This window comes from Xenopus laevis, chromosome 2S (genome assembly GCF_017654675.1).
Source record: "Xenopus laevis strain J_2021 chromosome 2S, Xenopus_laevis_v10.1, whole genome shotgun sequence".
In the NCBI taxonomy this organism is placed as follows: domain Eukaryota; kingdom Metazoa; phylum Chordata; class Amphibia; order Anura; family Pipidae; genus Xenopus; species Xenopus laevis.
Genome location: NC_054374.1, coordinates 60,759,736 through 60,777,941, shown reverse-complemented (window position 1 = coordinate 60,777,941; position 18,206 = coordinate 60,759,736). Strand labels below are relative to the sequence as shown.

General features: G+C 39.1%; 1 protein-coding gene across 2 annotated transcripts in view; it reads left to right on the top strand.

The window, feature by feature from the left end:
• The window catches only part of sort1.S (sortilin 1 S homeolog), a 48,324-nt gene extending 30,806 nt beyond the window's left edge, over positions 1–17,518 (top strand). The window contains exons 10-20 of one of the 2 annotated variants that reach the window (XM_018247946.2): positions 42–197; positions 4,883–4,989; positions 10,045–10,147; positions 10,242–10,410; positions 13,390–13,580; positions 13,997–14,186; positions 14,285–14,401; positions 16,080–16,179; positions 16,593–16,699; positions 16,840–16,960; positions 17,051–17,518. In XM_018247946.2, coding sequence (XP_018103435.1) covers positions 42–197; positions 4,883–4,989; positions 10,045–10,147; positions 10,242–10,410; positions 13,390–13,580; positions 13,997–14,186; positions 14,285–14,401; positions 16,080–16,179; positions 16,593–16,699; positions 16,840–16,960; positions 17,051–17,065 — 1,376 coding nt within the window. In that variant the 3' untranslated portion in view covers positions 17,066–17,518. 2 annotated transcript variants of the gene reach the window in all.
• Positions 17,519–18,206: the final 688 nt, after the last annotated feature.

Here is an 18,206-nt window from a genome sequence, read left to right as displayed (position 1 = left end):
TATGGCAGTATGCTTAAATTAACTGTTGGTATTTACTACAGACACTGGATGTGGTACTATATACACATCAGATGACCGTGGTATTTTATATTCGAAATCATTGGAGCGCCATCTCTACACAACAACATCAGGGGAGACTGATTTCACCAACGTTACATCCTTGCATGGAGTCTTCATCACCAGTGTGCTCTCTGAAGGTTAGGCTATGATGAAGCGCGACACTTTTTGAAACTAAATTTGTGTTTGAGTACCTAGGTATTTCTTTTTTTCTAAGAGCTTGTTTGCTAGATATCTGACCAAGACCAAAGTCCATCAAATTCAACCCCTCAAAATGAAACCCAGTGCTCATACCTTCCCACTGAAAATATATATACCAATATGTATATTAATTGTAGATTTTAGTGTCACTTGAATAGTATGCTTGTCCAATAAATCATCCAAGCCCCTCTTAAAGGTGTTAACAGAATCAGCCCTCACAACATCATCTGGCAATGCATTCCACAACCTCTCTGTCCTCACTTACCCAAGTGGATTAGCGTACCAGAGGCCACCCCTTTAGACTAGAAGAAAAGAACTTTCATTTGAAGCAACGTAGGGGGTTCTTCACAGTCAGGACAGTGAGGTTGTGGAATGCACTGCCGGGTAATGATGTGATGGCTGATTCAGTTAATGCCTTTAAGAATGGCTTGGATGATTTTTTTGGACAGACATAATATCAAAGGCTATTGTGATACTAAGCCCTATAGTTAGTTTAGGTATGGGTATATAGAATCTAATTAAAAGTAGGGAGGGGTGTGTGGGTATGGATGCTGGGTTTTCATTTGGAGGGGTTGAACTTGATGGACTTTGTCTTTTTTCAACCCAATTTAACTAAGTAACTAACTATGTAACTGTGAAGAGCCAGCTACATTGCTGCAAATAAAAGTTATTTTCCTCTAGTCTAAAGAGTGGCCTCTGGTCCGATCTATTTTATTGATAAATAGATCTCCTGCTAGCAGTCTATAATGCCCTCTAATGTGGCTAAGGGCTGGAGGCCTTACCAGGGACCTATAAAGAGGTGAAATCATGTTCTCATCCCTAAGACAGTATCTTATTTGCTTTAGAAGCCACATAATGACACTGCCTGGAATTAGACAACTTGTTATCTACAAAAGCCCCTAGATCTTTTCAGTTAAGTAAACCCCCAACACACTGCCATTTAGTGTATAACTTGCATTTATATTGTTTCTGCAAAAGTGCATAACTTTGCATTTATCAACATTGAACCTCATTTTTCAGTTTGCTGCCCAGTTTTCCAATTTAGTCAAATCACTGTCAAGGAGGCAACATCCTTCATGGAACTTATACGGGCAGATTTACTCGTGGGCAAAGTGGCTAATGCTAGCGTCAATTCACTATCGTTAACGCCTGCAGGGACCTCTGCAATATACTAACGGGTGCAGGTGTCACTTCGCTAGCGAAAGAGATAGATGCTAGCGGTCATTCGAACTCTTATCGACCAGGCAACAATTCGCTCTGGCGAATGGACGTTACTCCGCAAAGTCAATGAAATGCGGATTTTAATGAATGTTACCTCTTTTGCCAGACTTGCCTTCGCCAGCTCAGACCAGGCGAAGTGCATTGGAATGCATAGATCTTGCTCAATCTTCTGTTACTTACATCATGTTTTTTTAGTGGAAAAAGCTTCTAAATCCAAAAAACCCTGGCGTCTTTTCCTTTTATCAGAGTTATAGCCTGCAAAAGTCCTTAATTTTTTTTTGGGGGGGGTAACTGGGTTCCCCCATACATTTTCTAACATGAAACATTACCAATACAGTGGGCTCATGTGTAGGGCATTATATTGTAATCTATCTTTTAGCTAGTTCTCTATCCAGGTACAAATACAGGCCAACATTCCTTAATTTAACCAGTAACCTTCTGTGTGGCACTGTATCAAATGCTTTAGCAATGTCTTAGTATATTACATTCACTGTAATTGCGAAAGGGAAACAATAGGGAGCACTCACAGACCCATCAATGTGCAACTGCTGTGCTGCAACGTGAAAAAAACGCTCCCGAAGCGTGTCCATCAGCCAAGTCTTGAAATCACGGAGCACCAGCAAATTTAAAACATCCGTTTATTTAGAAAATGGTTAAAAATTAACAGAGCATAGTGAGCCCAATAGCTAAATAGCTTTTACGCGTTTCGTGGTCAACCCACTTCCTCAGAAATCTAACTTGTAACAGCTTCAGGTAACATTTGAAACCACAAGAGCCACACCCCTTCTAAAAACATTAACCCTATCTTGGATAAACCACGTGATCACATGTCAAGAACAGAGGAAGTGTGCCACTAACATGCATAGTAATTATAAAACATTAATAAACAAGCTGTTAAATAAATGATAATTAAATGTTACATTTTTCTTCTCACATATTTTGTATACTGGCGAACAAATTATTGAAAAAGATCTAAAAAAGATCTAGAGTTAAATCAGTTGATTAACGTATAAACCAAATAAATGGTCAAAGCAAAAAACGATCCACTGAATGAGTCATAATATGTATATCAATAAATAACAAATAATAATAATAATAAATTAACAATCATATTAATTAGTAACTGATCATATTAGTTAGTAACTGATCAAAATTCATTCAGAGAAACAACTGGTATTAAACAATATTATATCTCTATACTTTCAGAAAAAGCAAGTTAGTTCCCAATCCCGATTGAGTCCTCCATATGTATTTATTGTTTTTAACTCAAAGATCCAATAGGTCTCTAGTCTTGACAGGGCCATATCTTTATCGCCTCCTCTAATATTCATTTTGGGGCTATCAATGATTTGAAAAGTAAAAAATGATGATGAGACCCCATCGTGACACTCTATAACATGTTTAGCGATGGCTGATTTCCTGTCTCCTCTGTCAGCTGCTGACAGGTGTTCTAGAAACCTAGTGCCTGCACATCGTTTAGTCTTGCCCATATACTGGGCACCGCAGGCACAAGTAGCAAGATAAACGATACCCTTAGAACAGCAGTTGTAGTACTGTTTAATTGAATATTGTTTTTTAGTAATCGTACTATGAAAGACCGTCGAAACATTCAGCAATGTACAAGATTTGCACCTGCTCCGCCCACATTTGTAAATGCCTTTATAGCGCAACCATGCGGCTTTGGAGTTTGACCTTTTTGAATTGTAAAGACTAGGGGATAGGAAAGAGGCTAAGGATTTACCTTTCCTAAAAACGAACGATGGAGATTGATCTAGGACATCTTTCAATATAGGGTCCTGCAAAAGAATATTCCAGTGGCGTCCTATACTGCGCTGTATGTAGTATGCATCTTTGCTATATACCATTGAGAAACGTAACCCCGATTTCTGTCCTGGGCCAATCGATTGTGTATAAGTATTAGATGTATATTTTTTAGGCCGATGTTTACAATTATATTTTAGTAAATCTGATCTATTTTTAGTAACGGCCTGATCGTAAACTGCTTTGATATCCAAGATAGGGTTAATGTTTTTAGAAGGGGTGTGGCTCTTGTGGTTTTAAATGTTACCTGAAGCTGTTACAAGTTAGCTTTCTCAGGAAGTGGGTTGACCACGAAACGCGTAAAAGCTATAGAGCTATTGGGCTCACTATGCTCTGTTAATTTTTAACCATTTTCTAAATAAACGGATGTTTTAAATTTGCTGGTGCTCCGTGATTTCAAGACTTGTATATTACATCCACTGCCATTCCAAAATCGAGGTCCCTGTTCACCCTCTCATAAAAGGAAATTAAATTTGTCTGGCAAGATCGGTTAAGCATAAAACCATGCTGGCACACAGTCTCGTAAATTTTTGGATTAACGATCGTTCAATTGAGCGAAAATTTGCCTGTCATTAGGGCGCGAAACTGCACTAGTGATCTCTTTTGCTAGTGAATTGTCATCTACGGCTGTTGGCAACATCCCTGCGGATGAGCTTTCCGGTGAATTTTCGCTAGTGCCACTTTGTCCCCTTGCTTGTTTGGGACCAGCAGAACCAACAGACTTTGCCTGCTTGTGACCAGCAGATTAAGGAGGCAGCACCCCATGTGGAACATTTGTTAGAGTTGTCTGATAATTTGCATTTAACCCTTGGAATATCGAACATTTGTAATTTACCTTCGGAGTATTTGGCCTTTTTTTTTACCTTACCCCCCAGAACTTTGTTATTCATGAGCATTATTTATTTCTACACACAACTGCCTTAAACCAGTTAGCGACACTTTTCTCTTATTAACATCTTTTATCAAAAGGGGGATATACTGACGTATATTTATTAAGTAGCATTTTAAAGACATCCCATTTTTCTTCTTTGTTTAACCTTGTGAAAAGCCTTTTCCAGTTTATATGTTGCAGAGATGCCCTTATACTGGCAACTTTTGGTTGCTTAAAAACAGTTGCACTGCAAAAGAGAGCCTCCTGTAGACTGCCAGTCCACATGGAGGCTACCAAATAGCCAACCACAGCCCTTGTTTGGCACCATGTGGAACCATTTTCATATTTGTGTTGCTCCCCGAAAAGATTGGGGACCCTCACTTTAGATTAGAGCATGGCTTTAATTCAGATTTTACATAAAGCCAAACTCCTCCACCCTGTCACATGTATACTCTGGCTCACCCCTGTTGTCTAGTTTAAACACTCATCCAACTTCTTAGCCATTCTTTTCCCTAGCACAGTGGACCCCCTTCCATTGATGTGCAAGCCTAGTGCTCTAGAAACCCAAACCCTTCCTTCCTACTCAAAGACTTCAGACATGCATTTAGCTCCCTAAGCTCCCACTGACCTCCCAAACATCGTGTGGCACAGGTAAAAATGTATTTTTAATTAAAGAAAATAAATTCTTTAATAATTTTTGCCTCCCTCTAGACAACTCTATCCATTCTGTGATTTCCTTTGATCAGGGGGGTGAATGGAGTCCCCTGAGGAAGCCTGAAAACTCACAGTGTGACTCAACAGCTAAAGATAAGGAGCAGGTGAGATATATTTTATACTATGGGCGTTTAAAATCTTAAGGCTACAGCACCTTAGCATAATGGCACATGGCTGATACGCTGCGTTCAGCTTCCTAAATGTATGCACTTCCCTGACCCTTAAAGTCAATGGCTGGTTAAAGGAGAAACAAATCCTTAATAAAAAAATCCCTACCCCCCTACCCTACATAGACCCTTGGGTGGAAAAAAATGTATGCGCAGGTATCAAAATATGCTCTGTGTACACCCATTCAGGGAGTAGAAGGCTGCATATCATCATCTCTAACGCCAGTGGAGACAACCTCCACTGTGTCATAAACTTTAATCTGGTCATAACATAAATGATTCTCTTGTTTGGCAAGATCACAAAATGAGCAGATTTTCCACCAATATGCCTACCTTGAGGTGGGAGATATCGGAATGATACGATCGCAGGGCCCAATGATCGGATCACAACAGAGATGACAATGCAGTCCTTGCTCCAATAGGATTTTCAAACCTGATCTAAACCTGAGTATCTAACACTAGTATATTTTTGGCACAAATATAAAGGCATTAAACTTCTCTCTCTAACAGCTTCATTTGGTCTCTCTCAGTGGACCAACTCACCTACCTACATCGAGGGTCATGCTCTTGACCTTATATTCTGCCACTCATGCTGCCCATCCAACTTAATAAACTCTCCCTACCCTCTGTCTGACCATCATCTACTCTCCTTTCAGATACTGCTTTCACCTGCACCTTCACAACCATCTCTCTCTACCCATACGTACAGAAACCTTAATGCTTTTGAACCACAACAATTATCAACAGTATCAGCACAATCCATATCTCATATTAATACTCTCTCCTGTCCTAATATGGCAGCTTCTCTCTACAACGATGCCCTTTCAACAGCACTTGACTCCCTTGCACCTTCTACCACCCGTCACAGCCGGCCAGCTAAACCCCAACCCTGGCACACTAGTGTAAAACGGTACCTCAGAAGATGTAGTAGATCAGCTGAGCGACGATGGAGAAAGTCACGAACTGATCCTGATTTCATCCACTTCAAATTCATGCTCTCTTGCTATAACCGAGCTCTATCATTAGCCAAAGAACAATACTTCTCTTATCTAATATCTACTATGTCCTCCAAACCACAGCAGCTGTTTGCCACATTTAACTCACTCCTATGCCCCCCTCCACCTCCTCCACCTATTAATGTTACTGCCCAAGACCTTGCTCATTTCTTTAATGAAAAAATCGATCTCATTAGGCTGAGCATACCGTCCGACAACAATCTCAGACCAACGTGCAGTCCACTCACATCTACTTTGCACTCCTTCACCCCTGCAACTCTAGAGGAAGTCAGCAAACTTCTAGCCAGCTCAAAACCCACCACCTGCTCCCTTGACCCCATACCCTCTCGCCTTCTCCACCCAATCTCTGATTCACTCTCTCCTGCACTTACCCACCTATTCAATCTTTCACTCTCTACTGGTACCTTTCCATCATTATACAAACAAGCACTAATCACTCCTATCCTCAAAAAACCTTCCCTTGATCCCAGCTCTCCCACTAACTATCGACCGGTCTCCCTTCTTCCATTCGCCTCCAAATTACTAGAAAGGCTTGTTTATAAACGCCTGATCCAGCATCTCACTCACAACTCCCTCCTCGACCCCTTGCAATCTGGCTTCCGCCCATCACACTCGACTGAAACTGCCCTCACCAAAGTAACCAATGATCTTCTATTGGCAAAGTCTAAAGGTCATTATTCCATTCTAATTCTACTAGATCTCTCTGCAGCCTTTGACACAGTTGACCACACACTCCTCCTTGACATTCTACACTCAGCTGGCATTCGGGACACTGCTCTTTCATGGTTTACATCTTATCTGTCTGACCGTTCCTTTAAAGTTTCCTTCTCTAACTCTACTTCTACTACTTTCCCACTCTCTGTTGGAGTTCCTCAAGGCTCTGTTCTTGGCCCCCTGCTGTTCTCGCTCTATACAACTTCACTAGGAAAACTCATTCAGTCATTTGGACTTCAGTATCACCTTTATGCTGATGACACCCAACTCTACTTGTCTACTCCTGATCTTTCTAATTCTGTCCTTTCCCAAGTCACAGACTGTCTTTCTGCTGTCTCCTCCTGGATGTCACAGCGCCACCTGAAACTGAACCTTTCTAAAACAGAACTCATCATATTTCCTCCAAGATCTTCCCCTGTCCCTCAGATATCACTCACCGTAAACAACACCACCTTTCATTCCACCACACAGGCACGCTGCCTAGGAGTTATCTTAGACTCTCATCTGTCTTTTTCACCACACATTCAAACACTTGCAAAATCTTGCCGTATTCAACTGCGCAACATTGCTCGAATACGACCCTATCTCAGTTCAGAATCAACTAAAACACTGATTCAGTCTCTCATCATCTCCCGCCTTGATTACTGCAACTTACTCCTCACAGGTATTCCAACAAGTCACCTTTCACAACTCCAATCTGTTCTAAACGCGGCCGCTAGACTCATTCATCTAGCTCGCCACTCAACATCAGCTGCTCCCATTTGTATGTCCCTTCACTGGCTCCCAATCTCTTCTAGAATCAAATTCAAATTACTTACACTCACATTCAAGGCCCTTAATAATGAAACCCCTCCCTATATTTCATCTCTAATCTCCAAATACACTCCTTCACGAAACCTACGCTCTGCTTCTGATCTTCGCCTCACTTCTCCTCTGGTCACTTCTGCCCATTCTCGTCTACAAGACTTCTCTCGGGCTTCTGCTTTTCTCTGGAACTCTCTGCCACAAGCTGTCAGACTTTCTCCTTCCTTCCAAACTTTCAAGCGCTCCTTAAAGACCCATCTGTTTAAAGAGGCCTATTCGTTGTACCTTAATTAATCATTGCTGTATCAAAAATGACAAAGTGTTTATATAATCCTAATGTCTCAATTGTACCCTAACCTTTTAGTTTGTAAACCCCATTGTACTCTGTAATCCTTGTCTGTTAGCCACCATTTATTCCCTGTTTGCTATAACTGCAGTAAAGCACTGCGTATCTTGACAGCGCTATATAAATAAATGATGATGATGATTTAGCAACATTTTATGTATTTTGGCAACATTGATATTTTAGATCATGAATTTACCTACTCATGTGAACTGATTTAAAGGACTTTCAAAACAATTTTTTCCAGTTTAGTCATAGTAACTTAGTAAGTTAGGTTGATAAAAGACACGGCAATAAAGTTCAACCATTTAAGTCTGTATATAACCTGCCTACCTGCTAATTGATCCAAAGGAAGACCAAACCCCCCCCCCCCCCAGAGGGGGTAAAAATCCTTCCTGACCCCATGATGGCAGTTGGACCAATCCCTGGATCAACTTGTACTATGAGCGATCTACCAAAACCCTGTATTCCCTCACTTGCCAATAAAAAGCCATCCAACCCCTTCTTAAAGCTATCTAATGTATCAGGGAGAGAATTCCACACACCGCTCTCACTGTAAATATTTAGACAAAACCTCCTTTCTTCTAATTGGAATGGGTGCCCAGGTGTCAGCTGGAAGGACCTACTGGTAAATAATTATGATATGATCCCCTTATATATTTATACATAGTTATCGTATCACCCCTTAAGCGCCTCTTCTCCAACCTGAACAACCCTAACCTGGCCAGTCTTTCCTCATAACTGAGATTTCCATACCTTTTACCAGCTTAGTTCGCCTTCTCTGTATCCTCTCTAATTCAATAATGTCCTGTTTGAGCACTGGAGACCAAAACTGTACGGCATATTCTAGATGGGGCCTTATCAGAGCTCTGTACAGTGGAAGAATGACCCTCCTCCCGTGAATCTATGCTCCTTTTAATACAGCTCAAGACCTTATTTGAAGTTTTGCAAAGCTTGCAGTTGCTGACTGGCAAGGACTCCAAGGTCATTTTCCATTATGGATTTGCCTAGTGAATTCCCATTAAGTGATTCAATTCACTACAGGGTGCTTAACATATTGCCACCCCTATTAAATTTGTTTTTTTTTTTTTGTCTCCATTGTTAATTGTCGCTGACCCTGGAGCCTGGTTTGGTTTTGAGGTTCTTTTTGCGAATGTTTCTTTTCAATTTTTTATTTTATGCCAATATGATTTATTTCATACTAATCGCCAAACATGTTAATTTCATACATAAATAAATACATTCACAATACATAAATAAATACATTCACAATAAAAAGGAATATAGAATTGACCACAGGATCGGGTAAACCAAATATAGAATAGATCACAGGATTGTGTAATCAATGGACCAGAATCTTTGTAGAGCAGCACTAAATGCCATCTTACCTGCCTAACTAAAGATGGCCATAGATTTAAAGATTTTTAAAAGATCTTTTATTTATTGTGAGACCACGATTATCTCGAAACGATAGTTTAAATGTACGATTTGTCCATCAACTTAAAAGACCATTTCAAGCGATATTGCCAGTAAAACTGAGGGTAGCGGCCCTGCAAACATAGATCAATTGCACTGGGACCGATCAAATTTTTTTAACCTGTCCGATTAATGTCGGATGAAAAATCGTAAGATGCACAATCGTTCGATTCCCATTAACCTCACGATAATTTGACGGATTGGTCGGATTGCACTGAAATCAATAGTTTACCAACAAAAGATCTTTGCGTCTGCATTAGCGTAAAATTTGGGGATTTTGCTTTACTGTACATACACAGGGCTAAGTCTGCACTAAAATGCAATAGCAGGTGGAGGGTTCACCCTGTATGGAATTGGGATGATTAGCGAATACAAGGGGCTCAAACACAGAAGGTATTGTACTAATAATTTTGTCTAACAGCCCCAATGATCAGAAAAGCAGAAAGATTATCTTCTTTTTACATTTGAAGAATCTTGCAAGTTAGTGGTTTTATTAGACTGCAATAGCACAGGCTATGGCTTATGCCATCTAAAAATTAAAGTTTTAGATTTTATTGTCCTGGATTCTATTGTGTTTTTCACAATACAATACAATACAGCCTGCTGGCTGCTACTCACAGTAATCTCTTTCCATCACAGTGCAGTCTACATATACATGCTCAGTACAGCATTTCCCAGAGGCTACCAGTGCCCATGCCACCCTTGTCTGAACCTAATGCTGTTGGGATTGTCATTGCTCATGGTAAGTATATCAGAGGGGTGGAGCTGACAAAAATAAAGATTTTTACTAAGGCTGGATTTTAATGTTTTATTTTACCTTGCCTCTCCCACAACAGGTAGTGTGGGAGATGCAGTATCGGTTTCCCGCCCTGGGGTGTATCTCTCTGATGATGGAGGGTACTCCTGGAGCAGAGTGCTAGATGGACCTCACCATTATGCCATTCTGGATTCTGGAGGACTCATTGTGGCTGTAGAACAAGCAGATGATACTGTCAACACAATCAAGTGAGCGTTATTCCCATATATTCATTCTACTAATGCTTGCCATACATTATTATATCTGCTCATCTGGCAAGAATGGGCTTAATCTGTTTGTTGGTCCTCGGGCAAAACTATTGGATTACAATGGCAGGAATACAAGCTGTGGTCCTCGAACCGATATCAATTGGCTGGAACCTTTTTGCGGAAAGGATTGATCATCAGAGTGGGATGACACCCCCAGTGATATATTTTTACTAATTTCAGATCCCAGCATAGGCTGCTATTCATCTTGGTCCCTGTCTCAGCAATCTCTTGCAGCTGGCCAGAGCATGTACGCAGTATAGTAAAAGCCAAAGTTTTACTCTACTGTGCATGTGTGCAGGACAGAGCAGCCATAATGGTTCCAGGATAGGAGGCAAGATGGTGATGCAGTGCTCACTTACATCGTTTTCCACACTAGCCAAGGATCTGAGCTAATATATTCTAATCAGTAGGAGGTGTCTAAGTCTGGGATCACTGCTGCTCTTAGGCTGTTTTTTTCTGCATGTATCCACGGATCCATCTACACTAAAATGTACAGCTTCCTCCTGAGTGTAGGTACAAAGAGTGGAGCAGAGATTTGCCTGAAAGTGCCTGCTTTCTTGTTTTTCTGGCTTTTCTCTTCTCTGTTTACCTCAGGTGGAAGCTGTAGTTTGTTAAGGGAGAGGTTTGTTTGATTAAAGGTAAAGGACCAAGTGCTCTGAAGAAATTGCCCTGTTCATTAAAGGGGAGAGATTAGTTCTAGTGATGAGCTATTTTTTTTTGCCAGGCATGGATTTGCAGCGAAATTCCATATTTTGCCATCTACAAATATTTTTGCAAAAACCCGCCAAGAAAGAAACACCCATTGACTTAAATGCAAAAAACAAAAAAGTCGCCAAGACCAAATAGGCGCCACAAAAACACAGCCATTTACTTAATTGCATTTGGAGTGAGAAAAAATTGTTGCACGCAGAGAATTTTTTATACTGTTGATTTTAATCATTTTCCTGAATTTTTCGCTGTTTTGCAGATTTCGCATTTATGAAATCAACTTAAGCTAGATGTTAACTGATTTTTTTTTCAAAGCCTTCATATATACTGTACCTTTAATTGTAATACTCAGCAAAGGGGATGTACTGATTTCCCTTTTTTGGATTTGGCCATATGCCTAATCTTCTACAAAGGGTTCAGACAAATCTTGAACTGGATCCTAATTTGCAAATGCAAATTACTGAATTTCTGGCAAAAAAATCTTTTTCAGAGTCACATGTTCTAAAGCCACTTGACTTTAAAGGAGACATAATAGGCCAGATTCAATTTGAGATGCAATTCAATTTAAAAAAAAAAACTCACTCTTTATCATGCGAAAACTATGGCGAAGTCTATGGGGGAAAAAACTGTAACTGAATTTGGAGGAAAGTTTTATTTATTAAACCCCCCCCCCTTCTCAAATTGAATCTCGTCTGTGAGTTTTCACATGATAAACAAAGAGATTTTTCACTGAATTGAATCTGGCCTATTGTGTGAAAAACAAGAATGATACTATTTTACATTGGTGCTCAGTGGAGTTTGCCCCTGCCTACCCCTTTAGAAGGATATTTGTAATGTGAAATACTGGTGTTACTGTTCCTTTAGAGGGATACTGTCATGAGAAAACATGTCTTTTTCAAAATCTATCAGTTAATAGTGCTGCAGTTTTCTGCACTGAAATTCATTTTTTAAAAAGAGCAAAGATTTTTTTATATTTAATTTTGAAATCGGGCATGGGGCTAGATATTGTCAGTTTCCCATGTGCCCCCAGTCATGTGACTTGTGCTCTGATAAACGTCAGTCACTCTTTATTACTGCACTTTATTACTTCCAATGCAGACTGTCAATGGGCCTGGCACAACAGTACCCCCTTTTTCAACAGATTCTCTGTAGGCACAGTATATTGCAACATTCCATATTGTCCCAAAATATGTTCAATAAGGTTCACCTTTGAGTTACCTTTGAGTATGATGTCGAGCGTGATATTCTGAGACTGTTTGCAATTGGTTTTCATTATTTATTATTTGTGGCTTTTGAGTTAAGCTTTTTATTCAGCAGCTCTCCAGTTTCACCAATCTGGTTTCTAGGGTTCAAATTACCCTAGGAACCATGAATTGATGTGAAAAATAAACTGGAATTTGAATGGGAGAGGGCTTGAGTAGAAAGATGACTAATAACAAGTAGCAATAAGTATGAATGTGTAGCCTTACAGAACATTTGTTTTTAGAATGGGTCAGTGACCCCCATTTAAAAGCTGGAAAGAGTCTGAAGACGAAGGTAAATAATTAAAAAACTAAAAAAAAATAATAATGACCAATTGAAAAGTTGCTTAGAATTTGCCATTCTATAACATACTAAAAGTTAAAACTTAAAGGTGAACCACTCCTTTAAAGGGGACTTATTGGGCAACATTTTGCCTAATTATTTTGATTTGTTTAAAGTTTGTTTGTAAATTGAAAGCAGTCCGTCCCTCTCTATTCTCTGACCTGGTGGTTTGTTCTGACTTTTTAAATAGTGGAGCAGAAGCCAGTTGATTAACAGACCTGTATGCAACAAGGATTTCTGGTACATTATTTCAAGAGACAGAACCCGCAGTTCACAAAGGGATACAAAAATATTGCTTTTAGATGGAATTCCCTTTTTGTTTATTGGAATCTTGCCTAGAATGTACATTTTACACTTTTTCCCCCATTAGGCAAAATTTTATTTTTAGGTTTACATTCTCTTTAATGAATGAAATTAAAATGCTTACTATCCTCTGTATCATCCATATATTCCTCAATCTATCTCAAAATGTTTAATAACCACTTTACCGTGTTAATTGTCAGTTTATAGATCAGTTACATTTACATGGCTACAATGAGCTGTGCTATACAATGTTTTTAATTATTCTGTTCTCTGGGTCTATCCATTCATTTATTACAAAGCTGATATTTTATTGTTTTCCCTCAGGTTCTCCACAGATGAGGGACAGTGCTGGTTCTATTACAAATTCACAAATGATTCTTTCATATTTACTGGCTTAGCATCTGAGCCAGGTGCTCTTTCGCTGAATGTGACCATATGGGGATATCAGCCGGGTGTTGTTCACCACATCTGGATGTCTTACACTATTGATTTTGCACATATTTTACACAAAGCCTGTGAGTCTCTTATAGATTTTTGTTTCTCCCACTTTTCTATGTCTTTGCCGCACTCCTTTAGGTAAATTGAAAATTTTTTCTCTGTAATTTACAACAGTAGAATATCCAATCAGATATCAGATCTCCGATAATTTTCCCATTAAATATTTTAGTTTATTGATAAGATAAGCAATAAATTGTCAAACTAGGCTGCAATTAACCTTATCAAAAATTGGTTTTAATTGAGACTATGATAAAATGTTATGTATAAAACTGTATTTATTCCCTCTTGTACTTTACTACTTCTCACATGGTATTCATCAGTTAAATTTAAGAAAACATTGTCACATGTTAAACTTTTTTTTCCCTCCAAGTTTCTCTTATTCATTTCCTTATGTCACCTGTTTGTGATGATTGACATGGTCATTTCTCTTCAGGTGAAGAAAGGGATTACATTTTGTGGCTGGCACACTCAACTGATCCGCAGGCACCATCAGATGGTTGTGTTTTGGGATGCAAAGACCAGTATTTTCGGCTACGCAAATCTTCTGTTTGTCAGAATGGGCGTGATTATACAGTGAGCAAAGTCCACTCCCCTTGTGCTTGCACCGTGGATGACTACATGTGGTACGGATGCTTGACTTTATTCGTATCTAGAAACATCCAATGTAACCAGCTTAAAGGACACCTCCAGAGATATATATATATTTTTTCTTTCTCCTCAGTGATTTTGGTTATTACCGTAATGAGAATGAATCGGAGTGTGTGGAGCAGGCTGAGCTGAAGGGACATGAACTGGATCTGTGTGTATATGGAGAAGAGGAGAAGCTTACCACTAGTGGGTAAGATAATAAAACTTTGTGATTTTGATGACTAGTGATGGGCAAACTTGCGCCGGCGGTTTCGCTAATTTTTTGCCGTTTTGCGAATTTTTCGGTGAAATGGCAAAAAAATAGCGAAACAGCGTTTTTTTCAAAAAAACGCGCGTTTCGCGAATTTATTCGCTGGCGGCGAATCGCGCAAATTCGCCGCAAAGTCACGCCTGGCGAATAAATTCGCCCATCACTGTTGATGACAAAATCACCTCAACTTACACTTTGCAGCATCTAAGCTCCCACATAACATTAGGTACCAAGATAAATCACCCTGAACATGAACGCCAGGGGTTCACTGAACACTTTGATGCCCATTGTGTCTAGGTTTAAGTATGTGGCATGTAGGGGCGCCTAAACAAAGACACCCCATATGATCTATCATGCCAGTCATTTCAGCTACTGCAAAATCAACACATTTAATACATTTCTGAGGGGGTGAAGCTGCAAAAAAGTATGCTAACCCCAAAAAGCCATATTTTTGGAAAGTACACATTCCCTTGAATCCAAAATGGGTACACGTCTTTGTACTCCAAATTACCAAGCCGCAAAGTTTTCGAAAATCACCTCCAAAACTTCCACTTTGCAACATCTAATCTCCCACATATCGTTAGGTAACAAGATAAAACACCCTAAATATGAAGTGCAGAGGTCCACCGGACAGTTCGATAAACCTATACATACTTGGTATCAAAGTGCATACTTATTTCATGGCTTACATTTACTCATTTACAGTAACACACCACCAGTTTTATGTGGGGTAAAAGCTGCAAAAATGTATGGTGACCCCTGAAAACCATATATTTTTGAAAAGTACACATTTGACTTATCCTAAATGGGTAATTACTGTATGTATTTCTACTCCAAACTACCAAACTGCAAAGCTATGCTAAAAGCAGCGGTTATTATGATTTTTTTGAAAAACACCTACAATATTGCACTTTGCCGCATTTATCTTACCCAGTTTTTTCATACAAAGGTAAATTACCCTAAATATGAACACCAATGGTCTGACATATAGTTTAATGTCCAGTATAGATATACCAAAGTATGTGGCCTGTACAGACCCCAAATAAATAATAGTGCATATGAATTTTCTCGGCTACCATTTCACCATTTGAGAACAAAGCTCCCTGACTGTGTATTATGTGTCGTAAGACCCCCTAACAGTATAAAGACCCCCTGAAAACCATATATTTTTGGAAAGTACACATTTGGACAAATCCAAAATGGGTAATTATGTCTTTCTACTCCAAACTACCAAACTGAGAAGCTATTCTAAAGGCAGCGGTTTTTATGATATTTCTGAAAGACACCTAAAATATTGCGATTTGCTGCAGTTATCCCACCCAACTACCTTCTTTGGATATGGTGAACCCGATAACAGAAAAACCCCAGGTGCTAAACATTCCTAATAATAGATTCCATACCTGTACTACTATCACCATGCGTGAAGCTTGCTTCATCAATGAACTACAGATGGAGACTTGAAACTAGATTGCATAGGAGGCATTGCATAACTATTTAACCTTTCCTATACAATCTCTTCTCAAGCATCCATCTCATTGGCTGAAATGATTGTACAGATCTAATATAATGTTTATGGTGTCTGCAGCTTCTTTTTACTAAGCTTTTTACTGATATGTAGTTATCGAAAGATTCCTGGAGACAAGTGTACTGGAGGAACGCAATATGAACGAAAAGAGATAGACATGAAGAAGAAGTGCTTGAATGCAGAAAGTATAAAGGTACAGCGCTATTATGCCGTTTCTGAGAAATGGGTGTATATACAGTATGTAGGCCACTTATCTGTATATTGTGGTATCTGTATAAAAAAAATGAAAAAGCTTGTGCTTGTAATGATTCCTATTTCCTACTCTTCCCTTGGTCTTCAGAATGTGTTGCATTGATGTAAAAAAAATATTTTAAAATATACCTTAAGTAAAACAACTTTATATATTAATTTATTTGCTACTTTTAAGATACACTTAGGCCTCTGCTTTTAATATGTTTTCAGTGTGATGAACAGTGTTTGGATACCTTTCCTTCCTACATTCCTGCTGAATGTGTAGATATTAGGTTTTCTCATTGCATGTTTCAAACTTTAATGCAAACAAAATCTTTGCATGTATTTGTTCTTCTAATTTCAATTTCTTTTAAGGTGCCCACTTCGAGTTTAGTACCGGTAATCATTTCCGTGGTTTTTGTTATGCTTGTCGCAGTCATCGCCGTTGTTCTGATAATTAAGAAACATGTCTGTGGAGGAAGGTGAGAACTCTGCAATTTTGTAGAAAGAGTAATTTGTGTGCAGAAATTAAAATTCTTTATATGACTCTTCCTACTGCCACCTTAACCTGTTCTGGCAGGTTAAAGTGCCAGTGCCTTAAATTTTTACTTTAAACACACAGGTTCCTGGTACACAGGTATTCTGTTTTGCGGCAGAACATGGATGCTCAGGGTGATGATCCATTGGACACTGATTTTGGACCGCCTCATAGGGGATCTGGTTTCCATGATGACTCAGATGAGGTTAGAGAACGCTTATGTAAAATTGTAATAATTCATTAATGCCATGTAATTATTTAGGCCTACCACCTTACATTGTCCATCTTTTTCTAGGATCTTTTGGAGTGAGTGTTCAACCACAGGATTTTGGATAAAAATAATATGGCAATTTCCTGATTTTATATGTATAATGGTGTAACCATGTTGCTGCGAGATAAGGCTCTGTGAGCTGAACACTGGACTGAATCCAAATTCTGATTCTTCGTATGAGACTGAATGTTGATTTAAAAGCTACCTTTAAAATCAAACTCTGGTGATGATGCAGATACATTGGTACGGGTGTGGAGACATAATGACTAAAACTTTTAGCAGATTTGTAGTTAATATTTAAGTTTCTACTTTGCAATACTAAATGATTGGGTAATTTCATTCTGTGTTTATGCCCTGCTTTCCCCACTCCCACAGATCCATAAACTCTACAATCACTCCTATTTATATGCAACAAGCATTTCCATCTATGGTTGTGCCGGGTTAAGTAATCTAAGTAGAGAGAGCTGCTATAATAAATGTTTTAATCTTCCATCAAATGTATTTAATTTCTTGGTCTCTGTCTCATATCTGGTAAAGAACTGGAATTTCTAGTGAAACCCTACTTTATCTACTTTGATTTCAAGCAATACTTTATTTGGAGCAGTGAATTCACCAAGGCTGTCTCATGGTACAGGGTATGACACACACACACACACACACACACACACACACACACACACACACACACACACACACACACACACACACACACACACACACACACACACACACACACACACACACACACACACACGTATAAAATACTCAGCTATGTAATTTTTCTGCTGCCTGTGGGTTTAGTTATGTGCTGGATTGCCCACAGAATGAAATGCATAAATGGTCTTTTTTTCAGAAATGATCTTTTCTCCTAGTATATAGGAGATATGGACCTCATCGCATGACAATTTATGGTACATGAGGTGCTATGATCACTGCTAGCATTATAATAGAGCGCTTGTACATTTGGTGGCAGTCATCTGCACTTAAACATTGGTCAAAAGTGACCCGTAGCTTTCCAAAGGAATTTTAATCACTACTACTCAGAATGCCTTGTGTGCCATAGCCCTATCTATTTAAAACATGTAAATCAAGCCATATATTTCAAATATTGTGTTAAAGGGAAAATAAACTACATGTTTGTCTGTTTCCTTGGATAGGATCAACTTTATAAACACAGGGA